The 21025-nt window shown below is 41.6% G+C and overlaps 1 protein-coding gene across 1 annotated transcript in view; it reads right to left on the reverse strand.

Annotated features, from left to right (window-relative positions):
* The window catches only part of EFNB2 (ephrin B2), a 52592-nt gene extending 38067 nt beyond the window's left edge, over positions 1–14525 (reverse strand). The window contains exon 1 of the mRNA XM_030568288.1: positions 13495–14525. Coding sequence (XP_030424148.1) covers positions 13495–13622 — 128 coding nt within the window. The 5' untranslated portion in view covers positions 13623–14525. The remainder of the gene's footprint in view (positions 1–13494) is intronic.
* Positions 14526–21025: the final 6500 nt, after the last annotated feature.

Genomic DNA, 21025 nt, shown 5'->3' on the forward strand with positions numbered 1-21025 from the left:
TTTCATGAAAGGTGAAGACAAGAAGCCTCTAGACATTCAAATGCCCTACAAGCCCAAGTGCCACAAACCGGTTCTGCAACGCTGCACTGCAGCTACAGTAGTTACAGCATTCTTGTGCGTCTATGTCTGTGTATATAGTGCAAAAGGTAATACATCTATAGTCTATTGGCTAGTTATTTACAAAATACTAATTCATGATGACAGAGCCAGAGGGGGCTCTCCCTGCCCCAGTAACCTTGGCTTTCATTTGACAAAGTCCATGTGCTGTTGTGTATACTTATATTTAAACTAATCCATTTCCCTCTGTCATCCTACAATTACTATACAAGTCACAGTAATATTAAATTTCACTGCCTACAGCACCCACAACTGAACCTCTACTGTAATGAAAACCGATTCCCTTTGATATTAATGCTGGTGTTTTTTCCTCCTTTTCTAGCTACAAAATACAGGAAGAGCCTGATGTTGACTTAATTGAAGAGTTTTTGTTTAAAATATGATGCTGGAAACATTAAACTAGTCTCTGCTCTCCCAGCAAAGATAATCAAGTTATTTATTTGTTTGTTTAAAATCCAGGCCATGAATTCAGTGTAACACAAACCTGGTGCTCCACTCGAAGTGCTCAAAAATACTCTGAGCCGAAAATGAGAAGCACAGCATTTCCTTGAAAAGATGCAGAGCTGTGTGTAGTGTGTATGGAAAAGAAAGTCAAATCAAACCATGTGTATTTCTGACAGAAATCACTAAAGTCTCTGCTCTTAGTAAGCTAACAGAGACCAGCTGGCATTTGCCAAAGAACTGGCTTTTAAAGGACACTATAAATCGCAAACTAAAGCTGGTAAAGAGACAATAAAAACAGATGTTCTATTACTGTGTTATTCTGTGTTCTACTCTGTTACTGTTACAGAATCAAAACTGGTGTCAGCCACAATGCAAGGAGGTGAAATAAAGTTTTTAGTCTCCTTTCTCTTAAGTATAATTTGTTTGCACCTGTACAGTCTTGTTCCAAGCAATGCTGCTAGCAGCAGTCTATAAAAAAGGGTTGGGTCTGCCTTGTTATTTGGTGAGACATTAATAATCACTGACTATCGCTTATTAAATACATTCCGATAGTATTTTCAGCTGGTTCACAGTTGTTCTAAAATAACTTATTCCATACTATTTGTCTGCATAAGGAAACTGTAGAGTTGGAACAAGGTCCTATCTCATGCCATTTCAGTCTGGGATATGCCGTACCAGTGGTTTGTCACATTATAGGATGGAATAAACAAACAACTCTTTGATAATACACTGGCATGTTCCAATCTAGAATTTATATGTGAATATTTTCTGAAAACCCATCGACAAATTTCATTTAAATTTTTTGTTTTATCTTACTTGCTCTTCTTTTCACATAAAAAAAAAAGCTTCAGGAACAGGAATAATACACAGAAGTTTCATTTAAAGTAGACATAGACCCAAAGCAAAACTTGAGATACAAACTTGGGGTCTAATCAGAACTACATCTCTTTGTAAACCACAGATTCAATCACTCCTGAACTTGGGGATCTGAAATCCAGATTCAAATCAAAACTTTCCCAAAATTCAGATCCAGCTTTCAAACTCAGCCCATTTTAGAGCTAGGCTCGAGCTGTGAGCAAGAATCCCAGCCTGGATTCTGTCTCAGATCTAAGATCTTGACTTTGCTCTGGAACAGCTTGGATTCAGCACTGGTGGCCAGCAATCAGGGTAAAGGCCCTGGCCATACTCCTAACAGCAGGCAATAATATGCAAAGGTTTGCGTCAACTGAGGTATTCATGTAAGGTTAGAGCTTGATTAGCAAAACTGATGTGTCTCCTAGGGTGACCAGATAGCATGTGAAAAACTGGGACACATTTTTTTTCGAGGGGTGGGCAGGGTGTAGAGTTGCATATATAAGATAAAGCCCTTAGTACTGAGATGTCCCAATAATATAGGGATGTCTAGTCATCCGATGTACCCCTCGACTTGTCCTTAACTATTAGGGGTCTGCACTGGTAGCCAAACTTTTTCTGTCATGCCTCTTCCCTTATCCCTAATGGAACCTGTCTGCATCCCCCCACCCAACCATGGTCGGGAGCTGCAGCCAGGAGTGTGGCTGGAGTGGAGCTGTGGCCGAGAGCAGAGCCGGGGCTGGCGTCCGCAGCTGAGGCCGGGGCCAGGAGCCGAGGCCAGGGACGCAGCCAGGAGCGGATCTACGGCCAGCAGCTGACCTGCAGCTGAGGCTGGGCCACAGTGAAGCTGGGGCAGAGCAGGACTAGGTGGCACTGCCACGCCACCCTCCTTGGGGGCTGGCCTGGATCCCGAATGTGCTCCCCCCGAATGTTCCTCTGTGACCCTCTAGGGGAGCGCACCCCACAGTTTGGGAGCCACTGAGCTACATCAATTACTTGCCACCAATAGGTGAATTGGGCCTATTCCAGAGTGCATTGAAGGCCTTGAGGTTTGATGGGTCCATCTCGAATGTAAAGGATTTTACAAAGCTAAAATCTAGGAAGAAATTTATATTTTTTATTATCAAAAGCCTTCTCATTCTAGTTTGAATTCAGGAAAGCACATAAACACATGCCTAAATTCCTCCCTCTTTAGCAAAGAAGTTAAACAGGTGCTTAAAAACTCTGTTGAAGAGAGATGTTTTCCTGAATCAGGGTCTCTCAGAGCAAACATACTTAACGACAAATCCTGCTTTCTCTACCCTGCACAAAGACCCACTGAACTCAATGGATTATAAATTGTGCAGGATTTGGCCTTTATCTTTCATGAAAAATCTCTGGAATCAGACTGACTTCTGTAAATTCACAGCAATACAGATTCCCCCCAAAATTCATCTCTTTATAAACATGCCTAGCAATCCTGGCTGCCAACATGATTTTCCTTGCTCAACTAACCTACACATTCTGGAATTACCTTGAATAACCCCCAAAGGTTAAACATTGCACAGTGATTAAAGCAGGCTGCTCCTGAACTAAACTGAAATTAATTAAACATAAAGAAAGCAACTGAAGTGTGGACAGTGAATAGAATGTGACTGTCGAGCCCCAAAGGGAATCAAGATGTTCCTAATGCCAAATTTGCACTTTTATCCAGTCAGGTATAGAAACCAACTGCTGTTCAGGCAATAAGAAAACAGACTGCAAGCACTAGTGAAAATGGAAATGCAAAATGACGCACCACTTGAGAGTCAAAACTGCAGCTATGCATGGATTCACCAGTATTCACTGCATAGGTTCCTTAAGCAACCTGCTTCAAACTTGCAGAACATCAAAAACCAGATGGGTCTTACTGAATGACCCACAGGCAAAAAGCCAGGATTCCAATCTGCTGTAGAAATAGGCCTGGACTTGATTTGAGTCTTCTCAGCTCTGACAGGCTGTAATCTGACAGAATTCCCAATCTCTGGAATCATATGGCATTCAATTTTGACTACATTTTCTCTTTTAAAAAGTCAGACTTTCTCATTAGCTTTAACACATACTTTCCCCCTTAATCCAGCCGCTACCCATTGCCAATCTTGCCTCACTGCTCTTTGCAAAAGGTAACATAATATATTAAACAGAAATATTTAACAAAGACACAATAAAACATTAAGAAATAATTCGGAAAGTGATAGGTTATAAGGCTAAAAGGGGTCATTGTGAGCCTAGCCCGCTGCGTAGCACAGGCCATTACTTTATTTTGCAATATGTATATTTTGGTTATTCTTTAATATGTGCAAAAGTCTGGTCCTGGTGAACAAGATCTTGGAAATGTTAATTTAGTCTTTAGACATGCACCTTTTTGAAATGTCTATAGATTAAAAAAGTCTACAATGATATGTATGTCATGCACCAAGAATGATTTACCTAGCAATACAATCTCCTATCAGTCTCCATAAATCATTCTTGGCTGGGGAACTGTGTTTAAAACCAGAAGAAAGCCTAGACTATTACATCAAAGTTTAAATCAGCTGCATTATAATTATCATGCTGATACTGCAATGAAACACTGGGTGTTGGCTCCTCAGGGATGCCAAAAAAAGAAAGACAGAGGTCCTGTGCTTCTCACTTATATTTAAAATACATATAATCACAACATCGACACAGAGTCCTATGAATAACGCAACTGATAGAGAAAAAAAAAGGAACTGTTCTCTTATGCCAAATAAAACTGCAAACTTTCAACACTGCTATAAATAAAAACCTGGACTATGATTCAGATATACTGAAAGAAAACAACATTGAAATCCTAAAATATAAAAGAATGTGCTATATAGCTGAAGGTTGCTTCCTTAGGACTCCATCTAACTCCCACTGAAGTAACTGGGAGTCTTTCCACTTAACTTTATTCAGAGGTGGACTGGGGCCTTAAACATGTCTGTCTTCTTGAAAATGAAGTAATAAAACAGACAAGGTCAAGATTTTCATAAATGAATGCCTACATTTGAAAATCAGATCCTTTATCTGAATATAAATATAGAAGCCTAACTTTAATTGCCCATTTCTGAGAATTTTGGCCCAAGACTCTCTCGTCTAGTCTTGTAATCACAGATTTAGTTAAAGACTTTGAATACGGTGAAGTATTTGGGGGCCTGATCCTGCATGACTGGAATCAATGGGTATTTTGCCATTGACTTCAGTGGGAAATGGAGCAGGCTCTTCCTCAGACAGAATTAATATGCAAAAGCTGTGGTACTGGAATACAGTTCAATGTATTCTAAATGGTGCTGGGAACCCTCTATCCATTCACAGAATTTGTACACATACCTTATACCAGGGGTCGGCAACCTCTGGCACGCAGCTCACCAGGGTAAGCACCCTGGCGGGCTGGGCCAGTTTGTTTATCTGCCGCGTTGGCAGGTTCAGCCGATTGTGGCTCCCACTGGCCGTGGTTCACCGTCCCAGGTCAATGGTGGCGGCGGGAAGCAGCGCGGATGAGGGATGTGCTGGCCGCAGCTTCCCACCACCCTCACTGGCCTGGGACAGCGAACTGCGGCCAGTGGGAGCCGCGATGGGCCAAACCTACCAACGTGACAGGTAAACAAACCGGCCCAGCCCACCAGGGTGCTTACGCGAGCCACATGCCAGAGGTTGCCAACCCCTGCCTTATACTCTTCATTTTGAAAATCCACTTATTCATGTCCTGGAGAACGGAGAGAGCAAACTAAATAGTGCTCTTATACTGCCATTTTGTTTTCATACTTTGTTTAGAGAAATGGGCTGAGGGCAATGGGGCTTGTTTTCTTTCTTATGAGTTTCTCCTACTATTTATTTTCTTTTGGAATCAGAGAACGCAATCACCAACCTCAAGGTCCCCTTTGCAGGACTACTTGCAGATGTTTGTAAGAACATCTTTAAATTTAATGTATACGAGTGAAGAGTATTTCAAGAGAATAGGGCCTGCTGATTATTCAAGAGGAACAACATAAATAGACATACTTGACTTTTGCTGCATGCGAAACATTACAGAAATGACCACCTACTCTTTCCTATGCCTCACCAAATGTACATAGCATTATCTAGTATGTTTCTGAAATGTGACATGACAGGTAGGTTCCAAAGCTAAATGTTGGGTAATGGTTAGCAAACAAAGGACATCGGTTTTTGCATTATTTCTTTAATCACTTTAACCCTTGTTCTAACAGAAAGCATAAGGCCAGAGTAATTCAGCTTCCTCTTTTGTCATTTGCCTGCCATAAATATGCACCAGTCTGCATTTGAAAAGCTGAAGGAGGCCGCAAGCTTGCTGGACATTTATCATGCTCTGTTCCCTGTTAACAAGCAAATACTTTAGTTGAATGGCCCATTAGCAATCATTGTCAAATGCAGAATGCAAGGTGATTGGATGTGACCAGCCTGTAAATTAGAGAAGGTTGCCCCCATACTTTGCAGAATTTCAGCAAATGAAATGGATCTTTCTATATAAATTTCTGAAGGTTAAACTGGAATAGAAGAAATGTTTTGAGTGCTTCAGATTCCATATATTACACAAATCTGCTGAATCCCCCTTTATCTGGTGGTGTGTGTGCATATAAATACTTGTTAAACCATATTAGCTTCAGCAACATGTCGATTTTGGTTAGGGACTCAGGTTTTCTGTCAGAAATGTGTTAAACCTATCAGCTAGGACAAAAACTACAAATTTGAAAATGCAATTTTCTGAATTCCCTATTCCCTGAGAGTTCAGAAACGTAGAAAGTGACCAAGGCACTGCCAGCAAACAGCACAGAGTTTCATTTTCTCAAACTCATGCAAAGGCCCACTTAATCAAAAGAGACAATAGTTATGGTACCAGAGTTTTTTTTCTGTGTCTTGACTCCCGCTTTTTTCCCCTTGCACACAAATGAACAGACAATAAAGCAAATATTCCTTTCTGGACTGCACCTGTAGTTTGCAACATAACAAATAACCCAACAGGCTGGTCTATGGCCTTTTTCTATTTTTCGGATGTTTATAATGGTAAACACAATGCAAAAACAAAAGTCTTAAGCTATTAACAAGGCTGTTTGTGACAAGAGGCAACAAAGGACCAGTGTAGCATCAACAAGCAAAATCTTTTCTTAACTTTTACAGCTACAAAGCACTTAAAATAAATGACAACACAAAGAGCCAAATTCTTTGCTGTCCTAACTCCATTGCAGTCAATAGAGTTAGGCCAACAGAGAATTTAGCCCAATGATTTTAAATTGCAGGGGGCCTATCTCATTCAACTGTGGATTTCAGATCGCCTTTCAGGAGCAAATACCACCTGGACTAAGCCATATCAACTTGGCTATCAGCAGCTTTATTAGCTAATTTGAATTAAAGCTGGATTTTTTTCTTTTATATGTTTGCAGGGTGGGAAACACAAAAATTGTACAAGAATCGTCTCGCTAAGGGAAAAGGACAATGCGGAATGTTTACCTTTGCTTCTCCCATGGAGTTTGAGATTGAGACCACAGTCTGAAAGATGGCTGAAATCAAAAGATCTCTGTTTTCTTTTCAGATAACCCTAGTTCTACCTATCCCCTCTGCTCTCTATTCCTTGCCAGCAGGTTGCTGCCTGAAGCCCAAATAGATTAAGGAAACAAACTCAAAGTGCTGCTAATCCTACAGAATGGCTGCTGCTGCTAGGCCAGGAGTTAAAAAGGAAAATCTTCTACATCCTAACAATTGCAGTGATCTGAAGTTCTAATCAGTCCAAATCTTAATAAAAAGCAGTAAATGAAATCTACTTTTACCATATTATACACCACCAATGAGCAAGAACTGAGCAGCTTTTCTTTACTGCTTTAACCATCCCAAACCACAAGTAGGCCTTTCATACTTTCTAATCCTGGCCTCCAAGTTTTGTGCAGTTCTCACATAATACCTTACAGCCCGGAGCAAGGCCCTTAGTTTCTAACACCCCTTTCAGAGACATGTCATTTCTAACATCAAGCTAATCTATATGTTGCCATGGCATCACCCTTTATCTGCTTTTACATCTTATGAACTGCATGGATTTACCACATTATTTTTATCTGAAAGACAGAAAATGGTGGTTTTATTGCCATACAATCAGATTACTGCTGCTAGTTTCTCTATGCCTTTTTACCATACTTCAATCAAAAGGGATCAGTTTCTTTATACTCTGCCCTTGATTTACATTACATCTGTAAAGACCTAGTCTGAGTTGTAATCCCCTTATTAACTATGACCGGGGTTGATTTGCCTAAAAATAAAAGCAAATTGTGTCAGACCTTTTCACTTTGTTTTTGATTCGGAACTACAAAATGGATTACTAAAGAAATCTTCAGAATTCACATGGCTGGTATAGTACTGAATTTAAAATGAGAATTAAACAAGTTAAACATGGGAGCCGTGTCAACGGTTTACATTTTCCATCATGGAAGAAGGGCTGAATTGCATATGTCTTTGTATTCTCTTTAAAGAGACAATGAAGCCACAGGAGTTTTTCCAAGCTGTTCTAACACTATCCATTTGCCATCCTCCCTTTCTTTGCTTTTCATATATCAAAATAAAAATAAAAAATAAAAAAAAAATCACCCAGACTTAAGTCTTGGCTAGAAGTTTATAGTTCTGTGGACCCGCGTATTTTAATTAAAACATTTTAGACAGTTGGACACTCCTATGTAAGTGCCCACAACATCACACAAAGGGTGATGTCATAAGCAAATCTATGTAGATGTATGATAAATGACCTGAAAAACAAGTTTCTTTATGTCAGGAGCCAGAGAAGGCAGAGATTAAACACACATGAATAACATTTTAATCACTATTTTTCTCAGGGAGATTGCATCTCATTTGTAATAAGCAATTTTGAGTAGCAAGGTTGCATGATATATTAAGACTAGATCCCTAAAAAAAGTTGATTATGGCTGCTACACCTATTTTTGCCAATATTCCCTGTAGTCATCTTGGTATTTCAAGTAATTTCCCATTATAGGAATGTTTTGTGAGCATGAGGTATACCCTACGTGCCATACTAAGGCAATGTGAGCTCATTACAATAAAATATGGGAGAAAAAAAGGTTGAAAAAAAAAAAGAAAAATGTAATGATTTCAGCTTGACTTTCAGTCACTGTCTATCTAAAGACAACTACCACACTAACCAAAGTGCTTTTCCTTAGTAAGGTTTACAGATAAGAGGCTTTAAGATAATTACTATAAATAATATAGCATTTATACTCCAACTGATCCTGTGTACAAAGGGCTGTAGAAAATCACTGAGTCAAAAATTCAGCCTTTAGCTTGTTCGAGGTTTATGTGGCTAATTCACCTGAGCTAGGAGTTGGCCATAGGTCCCAGAAATATCTAATGGGACAGAGGACACTGTTCACAGTTCTCTGCACTAGCATCCGAAGTGTCAACAGCTATGTTTTGGGTAAGATTTAGAAGCGTGTGTTTAAATCATTTTAACCTTCAGCTCCTGTTTCTTCAGCTTGAAGCTGTAATTGTTAAGGTTAAAGAGCGCAGTCCCATGGCACAGGATTCCCAAATAAATTCTTGTCTAGAAAGAGGAGACAAAACATGTTGTGAGATATCGTTTTAGCAAGCTCTTTGTGCTTCGTTTAGCTCAGTTGTCCTGTGAAACAAGGACTGTCCATTACCTACAGTTTATCATCCTGACAAAATGTGAGGAATGTGGATGTGAAAGCACTAACAATTCCACCCCTGGTGCTTTGTCCTTTTTTCTCTCTATATTAAAACCGACAAGATTAACCCAAATGCAAACTGCAGAGAATAGTTCAAGGGGCTATTCAATCAGGAGTGAATGTGCATTTGTTTACCTACAAAAATAAGAATTTCAGATACAATGAGAGGCAGACTGGTTTATATGCTCTTGAATAGACTGTTTAAACAGGACCATCAATTGTAGTTTATTTTATCAATCTCTGACACATTGGTATTTATTCAAAGGCTGATTGTGGCAGATTCCACATATATCAGGTTATCACAGATATTATTTAGCTACCATTTGTCTTCCCTAAGACAATCAGTATCAAAAATACAGCTTTTTATGGAGAGGCTTCATTGTGTTATGACAGAAAAATGCTTTGTTAACAGGCCTACCACATACAGCAGTAGCCTCAGACACCAGAAACACTGTGTTGATAAGTGGATCTCTGTAATGTTTGACTAAAATCCATAAAACTACATTCTGCAATGTAGTACAAAGGCAGTGTTGTGCACTGTGAGATAAAATTGAAGTAATTCCCACAATCTATGTATCTCATAGGGGAAAATATCTCTAGGTACATGGAGAAAATATTCCCTGATTGAAATGTGTCCAATAACAGGAGTTACATTTTCATAATCATTTGTCCTTATATTCTAAAGATCATGGCTTAATGTCCAAGAGTCTGAAATGAGAAGTCTATCACGATGGCGTTTAATTGAACCACTTCTCCCAAAAATGTAATGTCATAGACAATCGATTATTCCTTCCCTTTTACTATGTTTTTTTTTTAATTACATTTGAAGATTTAGTCAAGGCAATGAAAGTGGATCTCTAAAGAGAGAACTGTAATGGGGGAGGGGGCTTTGATCTTATGTTCAAAGGACTACGAGCACTCTGTCCCAGTCGCCAGCTAAAAATTATGACCTCTAAATCTAAACACAAAACAAATTTAGTGTATGCTCCCCTCAGCCTACATTTATTATTCCATCCTCTATATTAAACTTACTAATAAATTCCCCTGGGCATTTAATTGCTGCCCTGTACAGAAGATTTATGTACTGAAACTTTCAACAGAAATATACATGCAACTTCCATAAATAAATTAGCTGTAACACCAAAGCTGGTAATTATTTATTACAGACATAGAAAGCATCTTTAATATTGCACTATCCTCAGATCCTCCCAGCAGCAGCAGGAGGAAATTTTCTAATTTCTCAACCTAGTATTAAGCTTGGGACCTGTGAAATATCGACCTTTTCTAAGGAGAAATTATTCAGTACCCTTCAGGCAAACCATTGTGACAAGAATTAGAAAGAAATCCTGCTCCTGAAAAGTGGAGCAATCACACCAACAGCAATATCGCTAATGCATTTGTAAGCTTCCTCAAACTACAGGCCTCCAAGTGCCCTATAAATCAATAGGCCCAGCCACTGAAAAAGACTAATTTTAATAGTGTACTTCTTCACTGCGATGATTAAGCTTCAATGAATCACTCAAGAAAACTCAGTTACATCAACAGGCAGAACCTATTTTTTTAAGTGTAAATTTAAGTTGAAAAAGTAATTAGATAGCATCATTAGAACTGCCATTAATAATGTTTAAACCTTTTTGAAGTAAAATACCTTTTAGAATTAGCAAAATTGAAACTTTATTTTTATTTGCTATGATAGGCACTGAACCTTGTACTATAGCAAGGATTAAATTTGGTTATTTAGGCATCAATGAAATAAAATTATCTAATGCAAGCTGACAGTGTAAGCAAAAAAAGTGAAGGTAAACCAGAACTGGAAGAATGGCATGGAGGAAGGTCTGGTGCACAGAGACTGTTCTGTTTTGGAAGAGTGACCTCTATAGGAACAAACTGATCACTGGACTGTGGATACAGGGTGGGTGCTCTGGTTCCTCTGCCATTGTACTAAATCTCTCTCCACAGTCATTTGCAGGCCTGCTAATACAATGCAATCTGGTCTTGCCACCAATCTGTGAGTTCATCAGTTCTGGTGGCATTTAGAAAGTGTCTTGTTTGTCTTATTCAAAGATTTGGTGTTTAATCTTTTCTAGGTCAGAGAAAGGATTTAACTAGATAGCATCATATAAATGCAGGTCCATAGATCTAGTTTAAACCGTGGCTCTGTTTAAACTGGCTTTTCATCTCATATAGTATGTGATCATTTGTCATGTAAAACTAGAAAAAACTGCATTTGAAATGTTTCTGTTCATGATAATTATTTTCCATATTTTAATTAAAACCTACATTGTCCTTTTTAATTTTCCTGTAAAATTTTTACAAAGGACCTTAACATACTCATAAATCTTTCCATTCTTGAAAAAAGTCAGGAGACATCTATAATAAATTATCTTCTAAAAGCAGTGGAAGATAAATGCTGATGTTAGGATGTGATTTCTTAATAAATATTTTCAGTTCCTAGATCTAATCCAAACTTGTGTAATTTCAGACTCTGGGTTTTGCTACCAATACACAGTTAGTTCCCTGATTCAGGAAATACTCCATTCTTCTTCTCTGGGCACTTTCCAATTTGTCTTGTTCATCTAAGGGTACTTTTACAGATATTTACTAAATTGATTAAATGAGAAAACTTGAATTCAGTTAATAAACAACGTGAGCATGTTGAAATTTACATTTGCGATCTTCTGTGTGTCTGGTTTGTTTTTAAACACATTTAATTAAAATTATACATTAAATAATATGTTTAGCATAAAACTTTCTAAACTCATTATCAAACTATCCTTCCTAATAATACTGTGAGGGGGGAGTTCAGACTATGCTAAAGAAAATCTTTCCATATCACCAAAGTTTTGATGGGTTTCAAAGTTTATCAAAGCCAACTTTAGATATATGCATCAGTGGCATAAATAAAACAGTTTGGAACAATACACATTTTAAAGCAAGGAAGGCTCTCTTTGCATCATTGCCTAGTTTTCTCTTCACCAGGATTTCTTATGCAAATAACATCCCTATTTCCAAAAGTAACAATCTCAATACACCTAAGGAGGAGTCTTTCAAAAAATAGGAGTATATTTTAAGACTGTGCCTTAATAATTAAATCTTAGAACACATATACTTTCTGCCTGCTCTGACTAGAGACATGAAAATGCCCTCTGATGGACAATACTCAGTACATTACTCACAAGCATGTGCCCTGTTCTCATCAAGTCCACTGGCCAAATTTAGCCCTGCTGTCAGCCAGTGCAACTTCATTGAAGTCAATGGGCTGAATCTGGCCCTGCATCTCCACATGGAGAAGCTGAGCAGTAGTTCTCAGAGTGTATAAAGCACCGCTGCTCTAAGGAAGTGGGACCAACCTGCACTCCCTGTTTTGCTGGAGGTGAGGAGCTATAATGGTTGGCAATGAGCCCCGCTGGATCTGGCCCTGCTGGGGATTTGTATGAAAAAGCTCATCTGCCCTGAGGCTCTGTACTCAGTCTTGCCCTCTCCCAGTGCTGGGAGAATAAAGCCAGGCAGGAATCCAATTACTGTAGCCCCCATGGGGCGCAGTCACATTTGGCGTTAGGCGCTGTGCAACTGCAAAGTCATCTGAAGTCGAGTATGCAGTCTAAAGGGGAAATCCTGGCCCCATTGAGGTCAAGGGCAAAACTCCCAGGAATAGCAATAGACTTCACTCTAGGGATCCTCCTTTACTCTTCTGTCACCCATATCTCCCCCGTCCCAGAGCCCTGGCAGGATCCTTGCACTTCTTGCTCAGGCAAAACGCCCGCTGACTTCCAAATCATAAGGCACTGCCTCTCCCTGGGAGCGGCCCCTGCCAAGCACATCAGGAGATGGCCCCATGGCCGTGTCTATATTTGTCCTGCAGAGAAACAAAAGCCGGGCAAGGTCTATCGAGATATCCTCCCCGTTGAGACAGACTCTGTGCACGAATCCCCCCCTCGGTGTCTTCGGGGGGAGGGAGTATTTAATGGGCGGCAAGATCCTGAAGTGCACTGGGGCGTTGGAGAGTTTCAAAGCTGGAGAGAGCTGGGCGAGGGATCGCCTCGGCGCATAGGGAGCCACGGAAAGGTGGGTAAGGAGAAGTGCAAGGATCCCGCTGCCTGTGCCCTGCCCGGACTTGCTCCACATGTGGTGCCCGATTAATCACAGCAGTACCCCGGCGGCAGCACCTTGCCCTCGGGGTGAGAGCAGGCGCCGCCGGGAGCTCAGCCCCCTGGGACCGCAGTGCCTGCCACTCGCGCTCTCCACGCTCCACCGACCCACGTCGGCCTCGCTGGCTGGCTGAGCTATTAAAATTAAATCAGACCCCGATGGGGGCGGGGGCGGCGGGGGCGGGGAGGGATGAAGCAGAATGAGGCAAACTTACTTGGGGTTGGAGGAATTCCAATATATCGGGTCTAAAACTATCGATCTGGCCATTGCAGTTCTGCATAAAACCATCAAAACTCCCCAGCCGTACTTCCAAAGGGAGGAGTCTCCCCTCCGCACAGCCATGGTCGAAAGCGGCTCCAAGTCCCTTGCCTAAACCTCGCCAACTCCTCCGTGCGACTCCCCGTACCTGGTCAACGGGGGCGGGTGGACGCTCGGTATCCCCCAGCAAGAAAGATTGACCAGAAACAAACCAACAACAAGACGAGCGACAAAGCACTTGGTGAGAACTGCACGCAGCGTTACTGAGTCATCTGTGCCCCAGGCATGTCGGAAATTCTCCAGCGAGATAAGAATCCAGCCACCTCCGAAGTAACAACGCCACCACCAATGCAAACGCCTCAGTCCTCCCTGCTCTTTGGGGGCTCCCGGCTGGCTTGCAAGACGCCACTCAAATTGCCAACTCCGCTTTGGATCCAGTGCGCCATCCACGGTCACGGCGCCTGGGGATCGCGTAAAATAAAAACCGAGCAGAACTGGAGATGGGGGCGATTAAAGGGGAGAAGTGACCCGGCTTCCGCCAGGAGGATCCCCCTGGGTCTCTGGTTGTGCTCTCCGGTCCCCGGCGCGTGCAATCCGTGCGGACACCGGCCCGGACAGTGCAGGGATGGCGAAGGGAAGCTTTGCTCTATAAATCCACTTCGAATATCAGCTCCCGGAGCCCCTGGAAAGCGCATCCGCAGGGTTCCATGCCCGTCCCCGGCGCGGGGGTGCTGTCCCCGCTGTGTGATGGGGGGGGGCTCCTTAGCGTCAAAATCTCCCCTCTTGCTTCTTCCACTCGAGATCTGCAGTGCGAGCCCTGCGCTGGGTGGCAAGCGGGCAGATCCAGCCAGAGACAGACAGGAGCCCCTTGGCTTGGAGTGCCCCTGCTGCCGCTGAGTAGGTGGCTTGTGCGTGTGTGAGACAGAGAGAGAGAAAGAGCCGGGCGAGTTGCAGCCTTTCCCTCCCCTGCTCCTTCAGGCTCCAAGTCGCTGCTGCTGCTGCTGCCGCTTGGAGTCTCCCTGAATGAATGTAACCGCTCCTAGCGTGCTGTCATAGCAATATAAACTCAGCCCATCCTCCCCTTCAGCCTGCGCTCATAGGGCTGCTGGAGGAGCGGAGGCTCTGGTTGGGTGTCGTGTGTGTCACTTACACACCTCAGCCCTCGACATTCTGTCTTCGGATAGGGTCTTGTGTGTGACAGGTGATCCCCTTAAAACACTTTAATATAATCTTACTGTTAACAATATGAACAATAATAAAAAAAATCACCATCGCTATGTTCATGATCAGAATAGTACAATGCAAGGTGAGACTCCAACCACGGTTTAACACCTTTCCATCCGATTATAGTATTAAAAAGAACAATTCAAAAAAACTTTTACACATCTTGTCATAAAGGCTCAAACAATGTCTATGGCTGCGAGGTACTGGCAATTTTATACATGGGATAAAAAGGATTAAAGTGGAGTTTATCCCTCTCTGCATCCAACCTGTACTTGCGGAATAATTATGTTTCCCTATTTGCAGGTCATGCTTCCTGACTTTAATTACGTTTCACTGGGAGAATCGCTATTATGGAACTTCACGTCGTCAAGTTTATCATATGAAGCCACATATAGCGTATACTTTAATAACAGAGATAATGAGACAAAGCTCTCCGTCCTCCCGGGCCCTTACTCCCACATTTTGATATTTTCAGTTGGTATTTTTCGCTCCATCCTGTCACGTTGACCCTGTCAACATTTCCCACGAGGTCTCTTAATTACAGTTTTCAAAGTTTATTTTGTTACAAAACAATTAGCCACGGACAGTCTTAAATAAACAGGATTTTGAAATGCAAAGCCACTTCAAAGAGATGTGGGGCCTGAATTTGCAACAGATAATTAGAGACTCTCAACACGGGTGTGAATTTTCTCGCCCTTTCTTGTCTGTCACTCAGTGCCACTTTCTTCACGTCTACACGTTTGTTATGATGAGGGTTGTTCGGTCAATACTCTCTCCAGATCTTGCGAATCTCAACAGCACCGGGCAACTTTTTGCAACGAGGCAAGAAATGGCAAATTAGAGTCAAAATTGGCTGTCTCCTTGGGGTCAGACTCTCCCAAAGGTCCCTTTACGCAGGGCTCAAAAAGAACAAATCCGACTGAAAGTGGCACAAAAAGTAAAAAATGAGTAGGTGGCCGGGGAAGACCCAGTTCGAGCCTTTGCACTCTGATCATTCCTCGCAGCCCTAGAGAACGAATCGGAACGTGCAGGTCTCAGACGCCCTTTGTACGTTTCCACAGAGCCACAGCGCCCACTAGCGGCCATTTGGTCAACTGGTTTCAATATGAAGCAAAAGGAATCTACACGGGTTTAATCCCCGTTCTGTGACTCCTTTCCTTTTCTCCCTAAAACCTACATCTATTTCTCCCCAGAGTATAACAACAAACACTCTAATGCTGCGCATCTTTTAGGAATTATTTTTGGAATGGAGGTTTGGCGGAGGACTAGCTGTTCAGAATGATGTTGATCTCAAGACTAAATAATAATTATAAGTAAGTCACACAGTTTTTTTACATTATGTAGGTTGACAAATCTCTTGAAGTAGGTGTTGTATGCCCCAAAATCGACAAAGTAAATAAAAGCCAGATCCCTGTGAACTACGCTATTCTTTTCGTCTCTTGAAATAGAATCATTTTCCCCACCGTTTAGTTAAATGACATACAGAAAATATGGGAGCAAGCCATGAGAATAATTTCATTCCACGAGAAAATATTTTTTTTCAATCAGTATAGTTCGTTCTGTTTTTACTGAAATAGGAAAAGGGTCTTAATAAGGAAAACCAGCTGCCACTTTCATTTGATTCCTTTATTCCTTTTGGAGAAAGTGGCTACAATTCCACTTTTTACCAAATTTGATTTAGAGTTCACAGACATGGCTGGCACAGATCACTCAAACAGTTAGCAACACAATGAGAAGGAAAAGGAGGTTGAAGGCGCTTTTGATGCCTCGTGGGTTGTGTGAATTGCATATGGTAGTTCTCTAATGAAATCGACAACTCAAGAAAGAGGAAAAATCAGTTTGTCTTTCACACAAAACATCGAATATGTCCTGAGTAAACTATTAATTAAATGTAGCCTGCAATGTTGTCAGAATTGCAGATTCGGCGCCGCAATTAGGTAGAAAAAGATCTGAGTCCCAGGATGGGATCCGATTCCTAACACAAGTGGGAGAAAGAGTTTATTTATTATTCACACCGGAGGGGCATCCACCTTCGTCAGTCGGTGTGGGGGGGGGAGTGTTTAATTTATTATTTTTTAAAGAAATTGTGTGATTTGTATCCCTCATGAGCCAATATAAACAGTGAGTTTGATCAATGTTTCCAGCGACTGAGAAGTGTAAATAAAGTAGATTAAACTCTCTATTTTATGTTTCTACTTTTGTTTGGTTTGAAGCAAAAGGTTAGGGAGTGGTGTTCTGTAAAAGCTGTGAGTAAACGGTGACCTCTAACTCTCTGTATCCTTGTTTTAAGTAAACCAGAGGAAATGAAGAGCTCTGCATTGTCTGAAAATATCTCTCAGCAGCTAAAAATACAACTTGTAACGCATTATATTTTTGGCTCTCAGGTTAATCATGTTTCTAGACAAATCAAATTGTTTAGGTAGTTTCCAAAACAACAACAAACCATACCTTAAAAAGAAACCCGCCTTTGTATAACTAAACATCACATGATGCTCACTTACAGTATTTTTATGGAATATACATCAATTAACATATACATCAATAATTTGCACACAAAACAATAATGTGCTAAATGATGTATTTGTTCATTAGTCATTTTTAAAAGTACCACCAATAACTTTTTCGATTGTTTCCTTACTGGCGATTTAAAATGATTTGACAATAGCATTATTTTTCTTTCAGCAGCGAGGCGTAATTTTCCAAGTCTGAGAGGCTACATTGCCCAGAAGTGAAATTCAGTGCGAGTAGGTGAAAGCCAAGTGGGACCAAAGTTCCAGTGGCAGCATTGTGTTTTATAAACAGGGCAGGAAACCTTCCGAGCTACCCCATAGCCTGTTCCCCCATCCCCATTAGTGTCCGAATCTTGCCTGGTTGCTCAACACAATTTACTCCTGTAGAACTCAACACTTCGCGGGATCGGGCTCTAGCTTTCCTGGTTTACCTCCGTACAAACTAGAAATCGCTGAGGAAACGTAAGATTTTATGAAGGCTACAAAATTTAAACTATCAATCGCTTTTTTAGCCACAGGAATCGCTTCTTTAAGGAAATTTTTTTAACAAATCAGAAGATCAGGAAGTTTGTGGCCGGGATATATACCCAGGGCTTCGCATTTCATCGAAAACATAGTTTCCCCACTGTCTAAATACTGGAGACCAAGGCTCGATCTCCCGCGGGAAATTGTGATATGGTTTTGGGGCACGATCCTGAGTGCCTAGCATAGACCTAGCTCCCGTTTTCGGTGGGGGGGTTTGCGTGAGCAAAGGAGAAGAGGATCGGCCCCATGAGTTGGTGCAGAAATAGATACAATGAAGAGAAACTGCTACCCGTGTTTAGCTTATGTAAAAAGCAAACAAAAATAGAACAATAGATTTGCGCTTTAGAAAAACTTTATTTCCTTCCTTCATTCAAACCGCAGAGCAGAAACCAGAGAGTTGTCTCTGAATAATTTGACCCCCCCGCCCCCGATCGCGGTTACCGCACAAATATTGGCTCTGATTCTATCCTCACTGCAACCTTCAACAAAACTCTCATTTAGAAGAATAGAAGCAGGATCGGCCCCCAATTTTTCACTAATCCCTTTTAAACATAAAGTTGGGGGGGGGATCAAAATATTTTAAAGTGCAAACCCCCACCCTCATTGGTCAAATGGTGGACAAATGATACTTACTGCTTTTAAACAGATTGTTTATATTTTGTGTAAGGCCAATTGAGTTGGGCACTTGAAGATCCTAAAACTCAGACCACTGCCATCACTCAAAATTTAACGAGATGTATTTTCCATGTCTCTGACACAGTGAATATAGATCTGAACTATTAATGTGCCCTTTCCCTGCCTCTATTTTGTAACTCAGCAATTTTGGTTCCCTATGCTTTTGCAGAAAATGCTCTCCTCTCCCACTAAATACCATCACTGACAGAATGCATGCTGTAAAACATGGTAGTGTGCAGTTTGGCCCATGCTTTTTGGCTCTATGTTTGAATTATTTTTATATTGACTCTTCTTAGCTCAGGTACTGACCCCCAAGGAATTTTAAAAAACCCCAAACATAAATAATTCTTCTCTGATGTCTCCTGCTGGGGGCAGGGGAAAGAACCAGGGAGCAAAGTTAATCTATTTCAATGGCCTTTAAAAAAGGTGTATGTCTACTCACACAGAACGGATCACTGAGCCAGTACAACCTTTGGTCATTCCAGGCAGATAGGAGTCATTTGGATATCCATTATGGAGATATTAAAAAGAGGCTCTGCTCTCTTCTCTCCACTGCCATGAAAATTAAGCCCTCAATTACCACCACACAAGCATATGGAAAAAAAAAAGTCTGGGTCTTGGTTGGGTGATACAAACATGAAAATATACACACACAGGCCTGGAAAGTTGTGAGAAAAGGAACTCCAGTTTCTGTAGCTGCAGAATTTCAGAGCTCGGCACATTCCCCTCCTCCTGGCCCCCGCTGTCACGGATAAATGCAGCCTCCACTGCTACTTCTAAAAGAATTGCCAGAGCATACGAATTGAAGTGTGTGTTTCCTATTTGGTTTGAATTTCTCTACTGCACTATAAGGGCCCCACCCTGTTCCATTAAAGAGAGTAGCAAAACTCCCAGGGAGTCCAATAGTGCAAGATCAGGCCCTCACTGGGGACAGAGAATTGTTTTCCACCTCCAAAGGGACAAAGGACAGAGCATGCTATAGTGACGGTGCAACAGTGCACACCTCCCTCAGTGCTTTTAAATTATTAAAAGATCATTTGTGTACATGAGGGCCAAAAGCAACAGCCTGCATGAGGCAAGTTAAAGGGTGGTTATCGTAAGTGCAAAAGAAACCTGATTTTGAAAAAGTTGTTTGAATCTATAGCTAGGGTAGCAGCGCTAGTTTATTCCACCATATCTATTTATGCCTTGTGTTTAAAAAAAAAAAAAAGGAAAAAAAATAAAAATAAAAGAATGCACCAGTCATTTCTGAAAAGCAGAGGTAGCCAGGGCAGGCAGAGAGATTGTTGGAGATAGCATAGCCTCTATTAGTGAGAGAAAACTTATTCCACATTCTTGGTGAGGATAGTGGTAGAGCATGTGAAATACCATAGGGAAAAAAGCAGGTGGTACTATCTGGGGCAAGTGCATATGTGAGGGGGAAGAAATGGTAGATGGGTGGTAATGATTTTTCCTTTTTTTTAGGAAGCAAGCTGAGAATTGATTCAATATTAAATGCCTGGCGGTGTAGTGACATTCCCTTTGTTATGTGGGTGGGTAGGACATTGGTATGTTGCTTAGATAGCTCACAGGCCAAATTGTCTCTGTAGGCTTCACAGGCAGCAGCTCTTCGGTCCACTTCATAGCAGAAGTCAGTTTTCATCAGACCAGTGACTGTGGTACGGTTAAAGGGTGGTTTACTGTAACCGCAAAAGAGACTCTTCTGATTTTGAAAAAGTTGTTTGAGTCTTTGGTTAGGGTAGCAGCTCTAGTTTATTCCACCCTATTTATTCCTTAAAAAAAAAAAAAAAAAAAAAAAATCCAACAGACACTTCCTGAAAAGCACAGGCACCGGAGACAAAGGCCATCTTTATCATCAGATGAGAAATGTATGGTGCACACTGCCTTTGTGCATGTGGACACAAGGATGTCCCACTCCTATCAAATATTCAGTAAGCTAACACGTTCAAAGCAAAGGCTGAAGTGGCTTAAAAACGGGAGAAATCAGCACCCCTTCTACGCTAGATGAGAAATAACCCCCCAAAATAAACTAATAAAGTCAATGGGAGCTGCAGCTCATAATCGTGACTTCAACAAGGTTCAGTGTAACTAATGCAGTAGTTCCCTGAACTTTTTACTAAGCATACTCACCAACTGCATGGTCTTTTTTGCAAGGCACCCAGGGTTCAAATTGGGAGGGAGAGGAAAGGGACAAAACCATAAGCCAAGTGTCCTCTTTCACCAGCGCTACTGTCTCCTCCTTACCCTGCCAAGGCAGTACTGACCACTTACAGCAGCACCCTCACCCGAATCCCAGTGCTGGGAGACCCTGGGAAGTGGAGAGTAAGCCTCCACTAATGGCTCCAGTTCATTGCAACCTGGAGTGTGGGGTTACAGCACTGCTTAGGTTTGGCCTGGCCACCCATCCCTCATGCCAGAGTGGGCCAAACCTGAGTGGTACTGCAACCCCACATGCCAGGTTGTAATGCCTGGAGTGGGGAAATAAGGACAGAAGCCATTTGGGGGGAGGAGGGGCGAGGTGGGTTACGGGGCAGATTCATTCTCCAGCCCCTT

The sequence above is a fragment of the Gopherus evgoodei genome, chromosome 1 (genome assembly GCF_007399415.2).
Source record: "Gopherus evgoodei ecotype Sinaloan lineage chromosome 1, rGopEvg1_v1.p, whole genome shotgun sequence".
NCBI classification, from domain to species: domain Eukaryota; kingdom Metazoa; phylum Chordata; order Testudines; family Testudinidae; genus Gopherus; species Gopherus evgoodei.